General features: G+C 32.0%; 1 protein-coding gene across 3 annotated transcripts in view; it reads left to right on the top strand.

The window, feature by feature from the left end:
* The window catches only part of HGF (hepatocyte growth factor), an 85,251-nt gene extending 67,224 nt beyond the window's left edge, over positions 1-18,027 (top strand). For all 3 annotated transcript variants that reach the window (XM_070369701.1, XM_005890242.3, XM_005890241.2), the window contains 8 exons: positions 366-499; positions 4,427-4,465; positions 5,643-5,739; positions 8,317-8,391; positions 9,223-9,369; positions 10,063-10,169; positions 10,290-10,435; positions 14,404-18,027. In XM_070369701.1, the coding sequence (XP_070225802.1) occupies positions 366-499; positions 4,427-4,465; positions 5,643-5,739; positions 8,317-8,391; positions 9,223-9,369; positions 10,063-10,169; positions 10,290-10,435; positions 14,404-14,580 (922 nt within the window). In that variant the 3' untranslated portion in view covers positions 14,581-18,027. The remainder of the gene's footprint in view (positions 1-365; positions 500-4,426; positions 4,466-5,642; positions 5,740-8,316; positions 8,392-9,222; positions 9,370-10,062; positions 10,170-10,289; positions 10,436-14,403) is intronic.
* Positions 18,028-18,311: the final 284 nt, after the last annotated feature.

Raw genomic sequence — 18,311 nt, 5'->3', positions numbered from 1 at the left:
AATAAATATTTTTGCAATAGCTTATATTTTTATACATTTTATAACTTAGATCTTTATCATCTGCTTCTTTCTTGCATGGTGCATTGTTACCTTCCCAGTATAATTATTTAATAGAAACAATGTAATAAATTTTTTTATCATTTTATCTATGCTAATTATTCAGCCTTATTCCTCAGTTAAAGAACATGCTTCCAAACTGCAAGAACAACAACAAAGTCTCAAAAAATAAAAAAGAAAAGTTCACAGCAGGTAGTTTGTGTTGTGCCTGTAATGAAAATTATGTGCTAGGGTTGTATCTTCTTGTTTTGTTTCTCTTGGACAAGATGTGTGCTTCTTGTGATGTTCCGAGTTTGCTGTTTATGCAGGCATATCTTCTGGGAACCAGATGCTACTAAGCTGAATAAGAATTACTGTCGGAATCCTGATGACGATGCCCACGGTCCCTGGTGTTACACAGGGAATCCTCTCATTCCTTGGGATTATTGCCCTATTTCTCGTTGTAAGTACATTTTGTGATCTTTTTCAGGTGAATTATTTTAAGTATACTGCATGCCCTAAAATGATAATTCAATTGGAGGTGGAAGTAATACAGGAGGGCTAGAGTTGATCCCAAAATAAGGATGCACTCCAGATAGCAATACATATACACACAATTTCATCTCTCCTCTAGACAAAGAGACATTTTGCTGACCTTTTAAAAGAGATTTTTCCTCCCTCGAAAGATTCCTATTTGGAATCCAGAAGCAATACATGGCCATGGTTCTGACTGGGCTAGAAAGACTGCCTTGCCCCACCATCAATAAACTTGATATTAGCAATATATATTGATTCAGGAGGGCTTCCCTCATAGCTCAGTTGGTAAAGACTCTGCCTGCAATGCAGGAGACCCCGGTTCAATTCCTGGATCAGGAAGATCCACTGGAGAAGGGATGGGCTACCCTTTCCAGTCTTCTTGGGGCTTTGCTGATAGCTCAGTTGGTAAAGAATCTGCCTGCAATGCAGGAGGCCCTGGTTCAATTCCTGGGTTGGAAAGATCTGCTGGAAAAGGGAAAAAGCACTCCAGTATTCTGGCCTGGGCCACAAAGAGTTGGACAGGACTGAGCAACTTTCACTTTTTTGGTTTTCCTATTAGCCCAGATGGTAAAGAGTCTGCCTGCAATGCAGGAGACCCTGGTTCGATCCCTGGGTCAGGAAGATCCCCTGGAGAAGGAAATGGCAACGCACTCCGGTATTCTTGTCTGGGAAATCCCATGGACGGAGGCCCCTGGCGGGTTACACCGCATGGGGTCACAAAGGGTTAGACACGACTAAGCAACTAACGTACACACAGGCTGTAGAGCACAAGCTCAATAGTTGTGGCACACAGGCCTAGCTGCTCCTTGGCAAGTGGGATCTTCCCAGATCAGGGATTGAACCCATGTCTCCTGCACTGGCAGTCAGGTTCTTTACCACTGAGCCACCAGGGAAGCGCTAATTAAAGAAGTTTTTAAACATATGGTCAACTAACATTTTTAAACTAAAAAATAGTAATGTGGTATTGAAAGACTTGGGGGTGTTACTAGTATTTGATTAAATGCTATTGCAGATAACATTTATTTCAATGCATTCTGAACATTAATTTCAGCAAATATTTTGCTGTCATTTTTCTAACTATATATATAACCAGGATTTCTTTATATTTTATCACTAGTGAAAGGCTAAAAATATTTATCTTCAGAAGATTTGATTTCTTATCTATTTAACTTCAGAGATTGTATATATCATTTTCACACTGTACATTTGCATTACAAAACATGCAAAGGTTTCTATTTCTTTTTTTTGTATTCCTTTAAAAAGTTTTACAAAATGATATGTTATATATTTTAAGATTATCAAGATGCAAAAGTAAAACTGTAGAAATGTCTGTATTTGTCTATACATGTACACACTATATCTTAGTATTAAATAGATATATATCTATTTATATAGTATCTAAGTATTAATTAGATATATATTTCAGTATCTAAGTGTTAAGAGAATGCAGTGGTTTAGAGTTGCAACTCTGACTTCCTAGGTAAAAATTATAGTTCTAACACTTTAAGTGCCTTGGGTAAATTTCTTCCACTTCAGTTTGCATTTACTTATTTATTTATTAATAATTTTAAATTGAGCTGCTACTGTGTGCAAAGCCCTATATAACATTTTAGGTATAGAAAATATAAACAATGTCTCCTGTACTCAAATCATTTTCAATGTAGAGAGGAGAGAGCTACATACCTAATCACAAATACAGTCATTTAAACACATACATGTTAATATTAAAATATATAATGAAATGGGAATACAAATATCAGTCTGGAAAATATGCGTTGTTCATAAAGTTTTGAATTTGAGTTGAAACTTTAAGGATCTATTAAAAGAAAGTTTTCTTTATGCTTTCACTAAGAGCCCATGTTTTTTCTGAGGCCATATATCAACACATAGACACATATATCTCTACTGTTCCACAGGAAAAACTTTTATCATTGACAAGTTTTCCCTCTTCAAAGTTAAGTTGAGTCAATATAAACAAGATTTCTATCATATATAGTTGTTCAGATTTGAGTACTATGGTAGAGATATGAAGGAAAAGTAAAAGAAGTGAAGTGAAAATAGTATTTTAAGGGAAAAGGGAAAAGGCCTTGAAAGCTGAAGAAACTAGAGAAGCTAGTTAAAGCTAGTTAAGAAGCTTTTTAACAATTTGCAATCTAACAAACTACCCAGAATATTTAGAAATCTGACTTTAAGTGGTATTACAGCTTTTCTAAATATTGGCTTACAGAAAAAAAAAATATATATATATATATAATTATTAAAGCCTCTAAATTATAATATCTAAACATTTAAAAATTTTAAATATTTTAATGAGGCACAATAACAAACTGAATACTTTGCAGAACTATTAGCTTGATGCTTAAAAGTAGGAAACTTGATACGCAATTAACAATACAATGAATATGCAATCAATCACAGTGCCTCGAAAGTTTTTAATTTTGGAGATTAAACTCTTTTGTTTTAAGAACTATAGTTCTCTGTTTTGTTTTTTTAAGTGCCCTTTAGGCTCTATCCCAAATGTTATCTTATTAAACATTTATTTAAAAAAAGAATACAATGAATAGTCTAGTCTTTTCTCACCACAACAATATAAGAAATAAACAGCTTTTCAGTTTGGAATTTTTAGAAATTAAGTGGAAAAACCAATATCCTTGATGTTTTAATGACCACATTTATACTATGAACTAAAACAATTACCTCAGCTGACTCTAAGACAAAACTCTCCCTCGGGATAAACTAAAAGGAAAGGGAAATGATGAAATTTATAGTTCACCTTTATGCTCATTCACTTAAAATATCTAGATCTGGAAAATGAACATAAACAAAAAAGCTTTAGCATGTGTTAATTTTCTCAAAATTCCCCCTAAATGAAAATCAACTTTTCATCTATTACAAAGGCATCCATATGCCATTTTTGTTTCATTGCTGGTTTATTTGAGCTCAGGGCACTTCTAAGGACTAACAACCAGCTGGGTCTAAACAATGTCTGACTAAACTCTATGTCATCAATTCTAAACAGTCACACATTAAAATCCAGGAAATGTCTTGGGCCTCATTCATTACTACTTAAGTATTTTTAAATTCTAGAATCTTCCAAGCCAATGTCTTTGCAGCAGTTAAACCTCACTCAGTAGAGAGGTTATAAAAAAGAATTAAGTATGAAGTGTTAGTCATAATTTATTTGCAGTTTCCAAGTACTCTTTTTTTTATACTTTTCCCTTTACTACCTAGAAAAACCAATCTTTGAAATATTCTGACAAAACATAATTATATTTTGTTATTCCTCTTTTTCCATGAGTGAGGTGGATTTTTATATTCTCAAATTATTAAAAAAAGTTTTCTGAAACATAGAGGAAGATTCAATTATCCTTAATCATATAAAAGATAAAAGTAATTTTCAGCAATAATGTAAATGGGCCAAAATTACAGTAAAGCTATATAGTTTATATGAATGGCCCAAACAAACAATAATAAGCAGTGGAATGTTCATTGTGTACAGTGTTTGGCATGTTGGGAGAATGAGGCAGCTCCTCGGTTCCAGCAGTGTAATTCGGACTGCCAACATCATCAAACCACATGCCCGAGAGTCTTCAAAAATCATAAAACAGGGCTTTCCTCACATCACCCACTACCATACTTTCAACTTTGTCTGAGAAAAGTGATACAGAATTATTCAAAAGGGTATTATTACATTATATTTTTGAATAAATGTAAAGAATTGTCTTAAATTATCAATTCATGGATATTTGGGTTTCAATACAAAATGATGTACTATTGAATAGTATGTTTTATTTTTACATACAGAAATATGTATACATGAATTATGTATATATGTATATATTTGTTTTTACAGGTGAGGGCGATACCACACCTACAATAGTCAATTTAGACCGTAAGTAATCCTTCAAAAGAATTTATTATATCTTAGTATCTATGTGTCATAATGATCATTATTTACTTCATAAAAATATCATTATATAAACTTCCATCATAAATTGTTTTATTTGAACACTTGTCCTGTGTGAATGTATAAAGGTATTACAGACAGCTGCATGCTAAATATCAAAATTCATTGCTCTGTCAGAAAATATTATATTAAACTTTGAAAAAGCATGTATAGTGCTTTTAACTTGGGGCAGAATATATCCAGTGGACCTTCACCATCCTTTAAATTAAATCAGGATGCCAAAGTTAGAAAGAATGAAACTAGAAGGTTGGAAAGTTATGCACTGTCTTTATCCTGCTCTATCTTTAAAGCTCTTTGCATTTTCTATGAGGCAAAAGATGACACAATGTGAAAGGTTTAGTTAATCCTCAGTTTGGGAAAATCTAAACTGCATTTAGGAGCTGCTTGTATCACACATTTCTTGGGCTGAAGGAAGTTACTCAAATGTTTTGGTTTGAGAGACCACCTGCTGTGTCTGAAGAAGCAAATGGAAATCTATTTTAGACCATGGACAAGAGTAGATAGGATAAAGCAAAGAACACTGACGAGGGTCAGGAAAAAGTTTACTTCAAAGAGTCTGTGTTATATCATTTGGATATAATGATTTAAACATAATTATGTCATTTGGATAACATTTCAATCAAGATCACTTTGGTTAACACCTTGCAAAACAGTTCTACATTCTTACTATACAAATTCAGAAGTAATAAACCAAATATATATATATTTTCCCCCACTGGGGCTTTCCATTGATATTTAGGAAAAACAGCTCTGTAAATAGCATCATTCTGTCGTGTTGAGGTTGGTAAGGAAAATACAGTTGCTGTTAGACCTGAAGAACTTGTACATAGAGAGCAAAGTCTGTCACTATGATGTCAATTCTGCTGACCTTGAGTTGATTACTTTTTCTTTGTTATCTACCTACTTAGATGAGGAGAGCAAACATTTTGGGTCTGATCTGGCACTATAGTCACACTATTTACCTTTGCTTTTTTCCAAAATGTACTTCTGACACAGTTACAGTAGGTACATTTGTGTAGTGACCGTCAAATGCTTGAGAAAGTTGAGAGGCACAGGTTGTTTCAGAATGTTTTGTCAAAATGTTGTTTGGTCCTCTTTTTAGATCCAGTAATATCTTGCGCCAAAACAAAACAGTTGCGAGTTGTAAATGGAATTCCAACACGAACAAATGTAGGATGGATGGTTAGTTTGAAATACAGGTAATTATTAATAGACACAAATCACACATATTTGGGTTATTTGCAAATAGTTGTATTCCCAGCAGTATGGCCATATGCAGCCGTGAAGGTTGTGCCCTGCACAAGACACCCATATGAGGGGGACACAAGAGGGACGAATCACATTCTGCTTGCCAAACATCCCTGGATTTTGCAGTTTGTGCCTCCAGAGATAGAGCTGTTTTAAATGTTTACAAAGGTCCCATATGTGTTGCCATTGTCCCTGATGTGACATTTTAGTTGTTAAGCAAAAGACAACTACACAGGAAACCTACTTATACCTTGATATAATCATGGTAGTTGTAATACTTATGTTAATTTCCCAATTAAGGATATTATGAGATTATTTTCTAGCATGTTTATGCACAATCATAGCAAAACATTTATATTTGATTTTAATTTTTGACTTTTTCATTGTCATTCTAATGAAAAATGGCAATAATTTAAAATACTAGAATATTTTATCATTAAGAAAAGTATAAATTATACTGATAGTTTAACAGTCTTGAAATTATAATATTTGATATGACAAGACATGTCTATTGCTTAGTGTAAAAATAAATGCCATGTTCTATGTAAAATAGGTTTTCAAAAATATATTATTATACAAAATTAAGATTTTTTTAAGTTTTATTTTTTATTTTTTTCTTTTTTTTCCTAATTTTATTTTATTTTTAAACTTTACATAATTGTATAAGTTTTGCCAAATATCAAAATGAATCCGCCACAGGTATACATGTGTTCCCCATCCTGAACCCTCCTCCCTCCTCCCTCCCCATACCATCCCTCTTATTTATTATAAGAAGTAAATACTGAAAATAGGAGCTAGCTTTAAAACCTGATCTTAGAACTTTCTATATACTACACATATTACACTGCATGGTAATCAGAACGTTAAAATTTTTTTTTTCTATATCTATCTCTATTGGAATGTCATCATGAAACATACCCCAAAGTGCACCTGAATTCTAGCCTCATTTTCCCTTGTTTTCAAGACCCTCCATGTTTCTCCCTCCAGCCTTTGTGCTGCTGGAGCTTTCTTCCTCCATATTTTATGCCTACAAAATTTGTATGTTTTAAATACAAACTGGAATATCTCCTTTTTTTCTAAACCTTCCCTGTTTCTTTAACTCTAGCCTCCTAGAATTTAGGAATAAAATTCATTTTTACTATAATTAACTCACAGTGATATTAAAGTAGAATAGGGACAACTTGAAATTGGTTATTTTTCTTTCAATGAATAAGTCAATTCTTAATAAGCATGAAGTTTATATTCTTTATACACCAAGTAGAAACTGACCTAGAGTTCCCTTAGTGTGTCTTTCTTTCAAGGAATTAACATCAATTTTTATAAATCTTTATGCTGATAATTGTAGGGTAGTAACTAAAATAGAGTTATGAAACTCACCAGAATATTAATCATGCAATGTGAAGACATAATGAAGGCTGTAAAATTTGAGGGTGGTATTTTCTTTACTGTAGAAAAATTTCCAATAATCTACATCTTTGAGCTCATTAGAGGATCTCTGCAAATCTCATTACTCCAGAAGAAAAGGCAAATACTTTTGAATTTATTCTTACTTATAGGAGACTTCCTTTTGAAGTCGCCATCTTTGGAGAAGTAGGTGAAACTGTTTTTCACCAGATCAGTGTAGTATAAACTTTTTTTAAAAAGTACTCTTTTCCTTTTAAATCTAAGTTCTTAGTAACAACAGCTGTTTATCTATTGTTCCAAAACTCATAGAGAGGAATAGAAACTAAAACTCTCTATATATTCTTATCCTCCTGTGTGGTATAGGCCGTAAATAAATGTGGTCTTAGTCTGGGAATCTTATTCTATTACTCTCTGAAGCACTGAACATCTGTACTCTTTGGAAATGTAAATTGTGAGTAGTTGTACTTATTCCCATGTGTTTGCCAAAAAAGAATACATTTACAGATTTTGGATATCATCAAATAAATATTCTAGTATTTATTATTCTTTACAAATATATTATAATTTCCTAGATGATATATCTTGAAAAACTGTTTTAATTTGATAAGTAAAATGTTATATTGTTGATATTAAGCTGGACAAACAAATTTACTGTTATATCCTGTTAATGTATCGGAACTAAATAATGGTAATGAAAGAAGCAAATAGTGCATAAATATTATATATGGTTACCACAAGATGGTTTTCAGAATTTAAATAAACACTCAAATTTGCCATTTTCATAATCAAACATTGAATTTAAATTAGGTCTAATAATCCTATGTTTATAGCACATACTTTCTTTTATAAGGATAGACTACACACATGTGAACATGTGTTTGGTAATGAATCAGTAAAGTTGATTATATAAAATTATAATCACATTTTGAAAAACAAGTTCTAATGCTACATCATCAAGTATCATCCTTCTGATAAAAAAATACTCATTTATTCTATTTGGGTTAATATCTACAGTTTCCTCTCAATGTGTTCATGCTTAACAAATAGAGCCATAGGTTTTGCATTAATTGGCAAGCACTCTTTCTGTACAGATGTTACTTGTTTTTCTTTCCTCTTTCTTTTAGAAATAAACATATCTGCGGAGGATCATTGATAAAGGAAAGTTGGATTCTTACTGCAAGACAGTGTTTCCCTTCTCGGTAAAGTGAAACCAATATTTGTTTTAAGCATTTAAAAATATGTATGGCTTCCCCCTAGATTCCCCCTAGAATGTATAGTCATTTAACAGATATTCACCAGCATGGGGTGAACAAATTATTTTTATTTTAGATTTAGCTTATGAAACTGACTTAATAGTTATGAGTACTACTTCTGCCTACCTCTTTCCACGATTAGCACTACTCTCATCTGGGAGAAAATTTTGCTAGAATTATGTTAATAATTTTTACCCTAACCTCCTTCTTGAATTCTATATTTCTAGAGAGAAATTCTTTTTCTGAATTAGCAACAAACTTCTTTCAGTCCTCACTTCTTTCTTATGTACAGCCAGCCTCAAAATAATACTGAGAATGATTTTCAGAGTAAATTAGCCTTAAGGAAAAGATAAAGAAATAGCATTTGTTAGCTCACTTCTTGATTCTCATCAAGATTATACTGATTTTGTTAGTATAAATCTTCAATCCTTATTAATAAGGCAAACATATACACCTTTGAGATAAAGAGGAAAACTTGCAATAAATTATAATTCTTGTAATATGCTTTACCTGAGAATTTTTCATAAATAACCTACTCTCTAGCAAGAATAAGCAAGTTGAAAAAATAGCCGTTTAGAATTTCAGCAATTTAAAGGCTCTTCCTGCTTATATGTTCTTGTAGTATTCAGAATCTTCCAATAAAAATGTGTTGCTCTTTATTATACTTTAAACTTTAAATTTAGGTTATTTATCTGCCCTTGTAAGCTAATATAACAATACATATAAATAATATTACATAATTTAAAGTTATATTTTATATTTTAATTTTTTACTTAGAAACAAGGACTTGAAAGATTATGAAGCTTGGCTTGGAATTCATGATGTCCATGGGAGAGGAGATGAGAAACGCAAACAGGTTCTAAATGTTACCCAACTGGTATATGGGCCTGAAGGATCAGATCTGGTATTACTGAAGCTTGCTAGGTTAGTTCCTTTAGATAGTTTCATATTTTTAACATACACTTGAATGGTTGAATCTTTTTATTCAACTATGTGGTTATTCTTTCTCTCTCATGGGCTTCCCTAGTGGCTCAGACGGTAAAGGGTCTGCCTGCAATGTGGGAGACCCAGCTTCGATCCCTGGGTTGGGAAGATCCCCTGGAGAAGGCAATGGCAGTCCACTCCAGCACTCTTGCCTGGAAAAATCCCATGGACGGAGGAGCCTGATAGGCTACAGTCCATGGGGTCACAAAGAGTCGGACATGACTGAGCGACTTCACTTTCACTTTCATGTAAATATATTATAAAGCATATGTCACATGTCATATGTGTGTGTGTGTGTGTGTGTATGCATACAGAGGCAAAGAGAGGGGCATTTTCAAATTGTTCATATGTGAATAAATGAAAGTGGGCCAACAATATGGTTAGCCTGCTCTAAAACCAAAGCTTAGTGAGCAATTATATGGTAACTTTTAACAGGTAAAATAATGACTTAAAAATCACAATGACCATTTACTCTTAAATATTTTCAAATATTCATTTCTCTACTACCTACTTGAAGCAAAATTGTTTATTCTTTCTAAATGAAGTATAATAAACTTTTACACTATATTTTAATATGTTTATTTTGTGCTTAATCCAGTCAAAGGTACTTACCATTATATTTTCTCTTTTCAGGCCTGCTATTTTGGATGATTTTGTTAGTACAATTGATTTACCTAATTATGGGTGCACAATTCCTGAGAAAACCACTTGCAGTGTTTATGGCTGGGGCTACACTGGATGTAAGCTATTTTTTAAAAGATAAGGCAATATCATATTTATTTTACAAAAATATTTGGTAATTGTTTATTTTCTCACTTTACCCTATGCTCATTAACCATACATATTTTGCACCATTCCAGTGATCAACTCAGATGGTCTACTACGAGTAGCACATCTCTATATTATGGGGAATGAGAAATGCAGCCAATATCATCAAGGGAAGGTGACTCTGAATGAGTCTGAAATATGTGCTGGGGCTGAAAATATTGTATCAGGACCATGTGAGGTAAAAAAGGGGGATTTTAAAATAAGTAACACATGATAGATAGCATATTTTTTCCTGTTTATAATTTTTTTCTATTTTTCTCAAGTAAGAATCATTGTACATCTGCCTGTTGTAAGAGAAAGGAATTGGAAAATATAACCCTTATTATTCTTGTATATCTCTTTTAGCTAAACAGTGAACAATCCATGTTTCATTAGCAGCAAACTAAGATGCCATTCATCTCTCATATAGCAAGAAATTAATACAGCCAAAACTCTAAGAGAAAGCTGTTCAAATTAGAAGTAGCCAACGTGCAGTTTGATACCATAGCTTGCATTTTTTCTAATGTTTTTCTAAATTTATCTGATCTTCCCAAATTCTAAGCTAACTCTATTAATTTTAGTAAGAGATCCATGCCTGGTTTTAAACCTTTAAATGTGTTTTTGGTTAAGCCAGTGTGTGTGTGTATGTGTCTGTGTGTGCGTGTGTATGTGTGCGTGCGCGCTTCTATTTTAAAAAACCAGAAGGTCAAAGTTTGTGACTTTAAGAGTTTGGACATGTTCATTTCTTAGGCAACTGTTCTTTTTACTTGGCAGTGTTCCTATCCCTATTTAACATAAACAAGCTGTTAAACTGCTATTTTAGATGTATTTTCAATGCAAGAGACAAGTTCTCCAACCCTGAGAACTCTGGAATTATAGAATACTATGTGTAGTAAAATATGGAATGAGTTCAGTAATAGTGAAATATCTTTTGACTTTTAGGAAAATGTCCTATGTATGGAGCATAAATTTGTATTAAAGTCCATATGTTATGTATATATTGCTTTGAGATTTCATCTTTGAAAAGAAAATAAAATATTTTTAAGTTAAAAAAAAGTTTAAATTGCTTGAAAATAATATGAGTAGAAACTGATTATGTGTTTATAACCACTTTGGAATTTGGCGTTTTTTGTTCCAGTAAATCTAACATCATTAAGTCTATTATAACAAATGAAAATTTATGAGGAATATTTTTTATCTATTTATTTATTCCCCAAAGAACTCTGTAAATACAAAAATGTTGAGCTAAACCAAGTCTTTGAGATAGTTAGGAAGTTTACACTTATTCAAGTTCTACTGCCATTATTACTTTGACAACTGCTCTTCTGGATAGCCTGTAATCTGGTTTATCATCTATATACTCTTAGATTCCTAACTTTAGCACTGAAAAATTTATCATATTATCACATATTTGCTATTTTTTATCCATTTGCTTCAAATTGATTCAGCCAATTCTTAAAAATGCTTAATTTTTTTTTATATCACTGTTATTTGAAATGATAATTTAATCACCAAACCACTGAAATCTAAACACTTGAAAAAGAAATCTCTTAAACATTTGTAGGGTAGCAATAGTATCACATTTAGTGAAAGTCTCTAAAAATGTAATTGACTTGAACAATTTGTATCAGTGAACACTGGTGCACTAATTTAAAAACCAGATAAATTCATGTGGCAGAGTTTAATCAAGTCTTTAAAAAAAATCACTGGAATATAGCTGCTTTATAATGTTGTGTTAATTTCTGCTGTACAGCAGTGTCAACCAGTTATATGTATGCATATATCCTCTTTTTATTTTTAATTAAAAAATTAACCCCTACTCTTTATTGAATACTTCAGTTCAGTTATTAGTTTCTAATCATTTGCTACTATTAGCAGAGCTATCCCTCTTGGCTCAGATGGTAAAGAATCCGCCTGCGTTTAAGGAGACCTGGGTTCGATCCCTGCATTGGGAAGATCCCCTGGAGGAGGGCATGGCAACTCACTCCAGTATTCTTGCCTGGAGAATCCCCATGGACAGAGGAGCCTCGTGGAATACACTCCTTGGGGTTGCAAAGAGTTGGACACGACTAAGAGACTAAACACAGCAAAACTGATATTCCTATAGCGAAATCTTTTTGCATGTGTCTGAATCATAAGTTCTTTAGGATAGATTCTTAACATGGAATGACAACATTAAAGCAAATTTAGATAATTTATACATTCTGTCAAATTGCCCTCAAAAGTTTATATCAATTATTCTTCCAGAAACACTATATGAAAAAGAAGCCCCCTTTTCCCATTGCTAAGACTCAGTATCATCAATTTTTAATATTTTGGTACAAATGAAGAAGTGAAAGTGCTAGTCACTCAGTTACATGCAACTCTTTATGACCCCATGGACTGTAGCCCTCTGTCTATGGAATTCTCCAGGCAAGAGTACTGGAGTGGGTAGCCATTTCCACTCCAGGGCATCTTCCTGATCCAGGGATCAAACCCAGAACTCCTGCATTGCAGACAGATTCCTTACTGTCTGAGCCACCAGGGAAGCCAGTTCAAAATTTATCTCATTTTTGTTTGATCAGATTTTATTGCTCACATATTTAAGCATCTGTTCCTATTTCATCATACTTTGTAATTACTTTTTCATTCATTTGCAAATTTATCTGTTAAGTCATTTGTCTTTTTCAAATTGATTTATAGGAGTTTCAAATGTTCTTTCAATCTATGGCTTTATTTGAACATTGTTTATGATGAATTTTGGCATTCAGAAGACTTTCACTTCATTGCACTTTTTTGTGGGTTATTTATTCATTTATTTTTAATCGAAGGATAATTGCCTTTCAATGTTGTGGTTTCTACTGTACAACATGAGTCTGCTATAAGTATACATATATCCCTACCCACCTCACCCCATCCTGCTCCTCTAGGTAATCACAGACGCCAAGCTAAGTTCCCTGTGCTCTACAGCAGCTTCCCACTAGCTATCTATCTTCCACATGGTAATGTGTGTATGTCAACGCTACTCTCTCAGTTTGTCCCATCCTCTCTTTCCCCTGCTGTGTCCACAAGTCCCTTCTGTACTTCTGCATCAAGTCTCTTTGAATAAACTATTTTCCTTAGTATTTTATCTTCTGTGTCACCCCCACCTTGATTTTATCTATCATAGAATGTTGATAGCTCTCTTCTTTCTACTTGTATTACAGAATTAAATTTTGCAGTAGTTTAGTTTATCTCATCACTGTTGAGGGAAAATGAAGATAGTCCCAAGCACTCTTCTAGATACAAAGATACCAAAAGTCAGTCACTACAATCCCAGGAGGCTGCTTGGCATAAAAAAAGTGATGCAGCACATTTTAATGATGACATATAACAATGGTATAAACATAACATCTATATTAAAAAAATATACAGGCAAATCTTTTTATCAATTTATTCATCTTTCATCTATCACTTATGAAGATATGATCATACAACAGGGTTACCATACAACCTTTCCACAAAGAGTAAGACAAATATAAATATAACTCTGTTAACTACTAATACTAACAGTAAGTGCAGGAACATTCCTTCTTTAGGCCCAGAAAAGCAATTTCTAAACAGTAAATAGAATTATTTTACTGCCTACAAGTTTTTGTTTAACGTGTTAAAATCATTTTGGGGGCAGGGTTGAGAGAAGGGAAGAAATTAGATAAAAGTTAATGTGGCTTAATCATTTAAACTGTATGATTACAGGTGAGGTTTTTTTGATACTGTATTTGTCTATATTTTCCATTTTTTCTATATTGAACATACTCAGAACACCAGAAGAAAACCAGAATGAATATAAAATCTACTTTCTTAAAAAGCTATCAGTGGTTATGTATTAATTAGTCTGCTTGGAACAAAAGCAAAAACCACTTTAAAATATGAGTGACTATTTTAGAAAAGACAAATCATTCTTAAATGATTACTACACATGATAGAACACTATTGAACCTTTGTACTTATCTCAGTCTTGAGTTGTCTAATAGAAAGACAACCAATGGTTTAGTACATCAATTGAATGTCTTCATATTTTAGTTGAAGTTATTCTCTTTTTTACATATATATATTTGAGATATAAATTGATATATGAAATGTTAATGATTTGTTAATTTTTATTTCTAAAATAATACTTTGTTGTTATTATTGATGTCTTCTTCCTAGGGAGATTATGGTGGCCCACTTGTTTGTGAACAACATAAAATGAGAATGGTTCTTGGTGTCATTGTTCCTGGTCGTGGCTGTGCCATTCCAAACCGTCCTGGTATTTTTGTCCGAGTGGCATATTATGCAAAATGGATACACAAAATCATATTAACGTATAAGGCACCACAGTCGTAGCTGGTATAACTGTCTGAAGCTTCCAATAACACAAGTCTCTTTTACATGAAGATTTTGGAGTACATGGAATTAAAATGTAACTTAAAAATCCTGAGACAACTACTTGAGTGTCATGTTTGTTAAGATACTCATTAATATTTATGGGCGTTTGCTGTTGTTTTGTTTGTCAGTGTTATTTTGTAAATGTTGAAGTGAATTAAGGTACATGCAAGTGTAGTAACATATCTCCTGAAGATACTTGAATGAACTAAAAAATGCAAAGGTATAATTGCTGGATGCTAAAGATACAATGGAAAAGATCAATTAATTTCTCTCAGCTGCTTTCCAAGGTTAGTTTCATAATAATAAATAAACCATAAGTTAAACATTATTTCAACCTCACAAAAACAATTTATATCTTGTGTCCTTAAACTGTAACTCTATATTAAATTATATTACCTTTAATATGCTATACATTATAGTTCATTCATTTCTCCTCATCATGTATCCTGTAATACTGGTACATATACTTTTTACAAAAACATATACCTATATGCAAATACATGGGTACACATGTGCATACACTACAGTTCAAACTGTGGTGTATCTAATGTAATCCCTAAATATGCTGAAATTGTATATTTATAGTTTTTCCTTAAGAAAAATATTAAAAGAATTCTAAAGACTAGTAGGAATATTAAGGAAAAGTGCAAGATAGAAGTGACTAGATCATCCTCCATATAATCTGCAGATGGCCTCTACTCCTTGGCAATTGAGGTGTGGTCATGACACACAGAGTTAAATAACACCTAACCTAGGTGCTTACGTATATTTATTATCCAAGTTATTTTAGATAGTTTCTGATTCTTAAAGGGAATAGGCTATTTGTTTATTAGTATTCTTTCTTTCAAATTTAGGGACACTTATTTATGCAAGGTATTTTTAGATCTTTTTTCCTAAAGTAGTTAAAATCGTGAGAGATAACTAATTGAAATTTAAAAGTGTTATGGTCCTTAAGATGTATTTAAGGATCTAAGTCTAAGACTTGCTGCTGTGATTGGCTTCTTTCTCATCTTCTTTAACTCAAAAGCAAATATTTAAGAGGAAAATTCCCATGTCTCTAAAATTTGTAAATAGCCTTTCATCAAATTATGCATTAAAATATATATTGAAGAAAGAAATAAAAATAACTTTGTATAACTGGAGGTGTTTTAGTCTAATCAAACTTTACTCAAGTAAAGGAAAAAATGTAAAAGGAAAGGAACTAGTTTGTCTAAACTCTGTATTTGATTATTTTTTAAAGTACAGTTAAATCTGCTGAATGAGGTATTTTATCAAAATACCTTTATTTTATCTTACTTAATTTTACATAGATCTTTCCTAATGCATGGGAAATTTCAGATTTTGTATTCTGTATGATAATAACCAGACCATATTTATTACTGTATTAGTCATGATTAGCTAAAGATCATGTATTTGTCAAGAAATAACAAAGAGTAATTATTATATGTTCTGAAGTTTCACAAAATATTCCTGTATAAGAATTCTTTAAAAATAATTATTTGAACATTTTGAATCTAGTATGTTCATTTCTCTAACTTGTTTCTTTTGGATGATCTCAGTTAAGGCCACGGATCCAAATGATGCCCTAAAAATTCCAGAAGACACTGTTCAATCTTGAGTAAAATGGGTTTTAATTTTACTCAAGAACTTAGTTCAGATTATGGGCAGCAAATCCAAAATTCTTTTCAAAATTGTGCCATTTTCTTTATTTTTTGTAATAATATATGTGCTGGTATCAAGAAACGGTGACAGTGAAGAGAAATCCAACAAGTTGCTAGTACATAACAGTGTATTGTATTTTTCTCTCCCTTATGTAATATACCATTATAATCAAACAGAAATTTCCAAGGTAAATTGTCTAGATATTAAAGTATTTTTCAGTTTCTTCTCGCTAAATGACAAAATTTTATTGTCACATATTAATTATATTTGTAAAACACTAAATTGCAATTCTTTTAAATACTCACATTTAAAAATATTTCTTTTATGTCTTTTCCTCTAAATTTCCACTGAGGGTAGAGATGACATAGATACAAAATGAAGCTAACTTTGTAGATGTTTTGAACTCAGTGTTTTCCATTTTAATAAGGATAAAACAAGACCACCAATAAACTATCAGACATGTGTAAAAAGCAGTTCTTTTCTTTGGGAGTTTCCTTTTTATAGGAGATTGGTGGAATAGATATAAAAGCAAGATGAACAAGACTCATGTTATTTTAGGTGGTGCAACAGGGAATAACCATGTCATTTTTCTCTGGTGAAAAATACTATTTCCTGGGCATTCTTTTTTCTTAATAAAAAATAAAAAATCCAATTTATGTAAAAATCCATTTCATTTGAGTCATGGGAAAAAAATCTTTAAATTAGAAGTTTTCAATGATATTTTTATTTTGGCTGTTTGAATAATGGTTATGTGCTGTTATAATTGTGGACATTTTCTTATGTCTACCAGGAATAGTAATGTAAAATTAAAATATTTGTCATAATGCCTCTGCCGTGCAGAAGGAATGATAATCCTTTTGTGTACTTCTTTAATTTTATTGTGAAATGTGTAATGACTTTTACCTATCTGCTGTGGGCAGGTCCTCAGTAAAATGGTTTATATTGAGTGAATCTCTAGTATTAACAGGCTCTTGCTTGCTATCTAAGTGTTTCAAACTATGGGAAATGTGAGACACTGGAGGGCAAGAAAAATAACAATAATGACATGTGATAACAAAATTGTATTTCACTTATTCCTGTGAATATTTCTTGTTGGTACCAATGGTACTGTAGAAAGTGAATGTTATAGCCACAACATTCTCTTGAAAAAAACACTGTCAAGAAATAAGAAATTGCTGTCAGGAATTTTCTTGCTTTTTCTAAACATTAAAAAAAAAATACTGGCTTTGCAATATAAGGATCATGTGGTGAAGAATTTTAATAAACTCACACTAAAAATATTTTAAATTGACATAAGTCCAAAAAAGAACTACTTTCAATCAATTATACCCCATATATATAGACAAACTCATTTGAGAAATAAAGTTAATTTGAATGAAATATAATCTTTATGTGAATAAATTATGTTTCATAATAAAATCCAAAAGAATTTATCTTTCAATATTCAACAATTTTGAACTAAGAATTTGCTAATATAAAAAAAGTTAAAATTCTCTGGACCCTATAAATATTGACAGTGTGGTTTTCAGTAGGTTCACTTCCATTTGCACAGAAAGTTTCTGTCTTTAGGAAACTGAAAATGGAATACTGTGGATGTTATTACTGTTTGTCTTGTATGTAAATAGGAAATAGATAAGCTGCCTATTGAGTGGTATAGCTGGATGCTTACCCAAAGGGGAACACTGTGGTTATGACATGTATATAAATTTTCTGTAGTTAATAAAGTTGTTATTTTTATAACCATGCTTATTATTATTAATAAAATATTTTATCAAAATGCTCTCTTCATTTTAGTTATATAAGTGGACATATTTGAATCTGCTCTGGGGTTAATGCAGAAAACAAACAACAATGATCTCATTGACAGAAATTATATATGCTTAATTGCAAGAAAGATTATATAACTTGTGTATAGAACCAAGACAAAAGTTATTATTCTGTTACAACTTCTATCTACGGTAATATCAGTGATCTTCAGTAAACTGTTAATTTCTATGGACTTCAATTTTTTCCACTGCAAAATAGAA

This window comes from Bos mutus, chromosome 4 (genome assembly GCF_027580195.1).
Source record: "Bos mutus isolate GX-2022 chromosome 4, NWIPB_WYAK_1.1, whole genome shotgun sequence".
NCBI classification, from domain to species: Eukaryota; Metazoa; Chordata; class Mammalia; order Artiodactyla; family Bovidae; genus Bos; species Bos mutus.
This window is presented reverse-complemented; position numbering and strand designations above follow the sequence as displayed.